This window comes from Silurus meridionalis, chromosome 12 (assembly GCF_014805685.1).
Source record: "Silurus meridionalis isolate SWU-2019-XX chromosome 12, ASM1480568v1, whole genome shotgun sequence".
NCBI lineage: Eukaryota > Metazoa > Chordata > Actinopteri > Siluriformes > Siluridae > Silurus > Silurus meridionalis.
The window spans coordinates 789099-791598 of NC_060895.1; the positions used below are offsets into that span (position 1 = coordinate 789099).

The 2500-nt window shown below is 45.1% G+C and overlaps 1 protein-coding gene across 1 annotated transcript in view; it reads right to left on the reverse strand.

The window, feature by feature from the left end:
* LOC124394823 (arf-GAP with Rho-GAP domain, ANK repeat and PH domain-containing protein 1-like) overlaps positions 1-2500 on the reverse strand; it is a 61993-nt gene that overhangs the window by 15193 nt on the left and 44300 nt on the right. Inside the window, exons 18-22 of the mRNA XM_046863299.1 lie at positions 2295-2490; positions 1669-1708; positions 1220-1383; positions 216-425; positions 1-91 (exon numbers count right to left, since the gene is read on the reverse strand). The exon at positions 1-91 is cut by the window's left edge and continues 15 nt beyond it. Of these exons, the coding sequence (XP_046719255.1) occupies positions 1-91; positions 216-425; positions 1220-1383; positions 1669-1708; positions 2295-2490 (701 nt within the window). The remainder of the gene's footprint in view (positions 92-215; positions 426-1219; positions 1384-1668; positions 1709-2294; positions 2491-2500) is intronic.

Genomic DNA, 2500 nt, shown 5'->3' on the forward strand with positions numbered 1-2500 from the left:
ACCAGGGTGCGTAGTGTGGCTTTGTTTACTCTGGGCATATTTTCAAAAAGAAGCTGATACTGAGAGATCCTCATGCTTTCGTTTGAGAGAGCTGAACACACACACACACACACACACACACACACACACACACACACAAATAAATTAAAAGCAAATAGAAATAAAATGTATAATGTCACTGTGTGCGTGTGTGTGTGTGTGTGTGTGTGTGTTACCTGTAGTGCTAAGCCAGTTAGGTGACTGTAGACTAAACAGTCCCTCCTCAATATCCCTGAAGAACCTCTTGAGGACGTTGGACACGTCGTCCACTTGATGCTCTCCTTCTTTAAGCCACACAGAGCGAGCGTCATTCCTGAAGGCATCCAGGAGCGAGGAGATCCTACTGTTCACACCACTCTTACGGTAAATACCTTCTGATGTGAGGCCTGTACACACACACACACACACACACACACACACACACACACACACACACACACACACACACACAGTTTCTGTTATTGCTGTTTATAATGATGATGTTTTATGAATGTAATGTATATTTAGTGTTTGATCAGTTACTCAGTTACACATCAATTTCCAGCTGAAGGTAATCTCCGTGTTAGCTCAAGCAAAACAACAGCTTGTTTCACACACACACACACACACACACACACACTTAACCACAAGCTCATGGTTGCTACAGCAGTATTTAGAGGCTGCAGCAGAGACCACACAAGAATGTATTGTAGTATTTATTAACTCTGCATGACACGCAATCACAAAACAATCCTCAGATACAGAGCGAAGTAACACACACACGCACACTGGAACTGGGACAGGAACTGGAACTAGAACCAGACTCCTCCTACTGACTTCCAGTAACTATTACACTGATTAAATAACACACAGTAACAGTAACAGGACCACAGTGCCATCACACAGTGTTCTTACTCAGAGGCTTACTGATCTCCAACTTCCCCATTCCTACATACTTATCATCAAACACACACACTTATCTCATCTCATCTCATCTCACCTCACCTGTGTGTGTGTGTATGTGTGTGTGTGTGTGTGTGTGTGTGTGTGTGTAATGATGCCCATTTTTCTGATCAGGAAGCAGAAGAACAGAAATAAAATGCATTCTATTATACGTCATTAACTAGAACTGTCCTGTTCCAGTTGATCTAAAAAACACACACTTGAAATATATATATATAGAAGTGTGTGTGTTTATTACCATACTGCGTGACGTAATGTATACAGCGCTCCACGATGAGCGGAATATCAGCCTCAGTGAGCTGCTGCTGACTCAGTGTGTCTCCTGAACTCCCAGCAGCCCTTTGGATGGCTGACACCCAGCCGTGAAAATCCAACTTCCTCTCTCCCTCAATGTACAGAGTCCCAAACCGAGAGACAGAGACAGAGAGAAAGAGAGGGGGCAGACAGAGAGAGAGAGAGAGAGAGAGAGAGGGGAGAGAGAGAGAGAGAGAGAGGGGAGAGAGAGAGAGAGAGAAAGAGAGACAGAGAGAGGAGGGGGGAGACGGGGGGGCAGACAGAGAGAGAGAGAGAGAGAGAGAGGAGAGAGAGAGAGAGAGAGAGAGAGAGAGAGATCAGTGCCTGACTAATCACACTTGATTATTTCACTAATAATAAGGAGAACACAATGAGGTGAAGTGAAGTTCTCACCTGCCTCGCTCCACCAGCACCAGAACTTCATTATCCCTTGCTAAGAGCAGGAGAAAACAAGTTGAAATGGAAGCAGGACACAGTGTGTATCACATCGGTACAGTCTTACATACAACAAGTATTCCATAAAGTATTAGTGTATATACACCGATCAGAACAGTCCTGACCCATCGAGCATTTAGCAGTGTGAGCTACAGGAGCTCCTCTGTAGGATCAGACCACACGTGTATTAATGAGCCTCGGCTGCCACGACCCTGTCACCAGTTCACCGCTGTTCCCTTCTTAAAACACTGCAGACTGGGAACAGCCCACAAGAGCTGCAGGTTTGCTTCTAACATCAACTTTGAAGACAAAATGTTCACCTGCTGCCTGATAAATAAATCCACCCACTAAAAGAAGCCATGATGAAGATCATCAGTGTTCTTCACTTTTCTTCCTGTCCTTCCTCTGATCTCTCCATCACCATCTAATATTAACATCTTGATCAGATTTGATGTGGGTCACTGGTGACTCCTTCCATACAGAAACATCTCCTTCCTTCACCACATCACAGATTATACTGGTTACTAATGTATTTTTGAGTTGTGTAAACTCTACATGTCCCTGTTACACTCTCTCTAACTCACAAAGTTCCAGAAGTTTCTGCAGTTGGATGCTCTCACGGCTCTGACTGTCCTCCAAACACACGTGCAGTGTGGACCCCTCCAGGCAGAACCACCCCGGCCTCCAGCTCTCCAAGTTCAGAGGGTCTTTATAGCGTAGACGCCCAATCCGCTTGAAATCCTTCTGCAGAAGATCCTCAGCACACGCAGGAATGAACGACTGCACACGT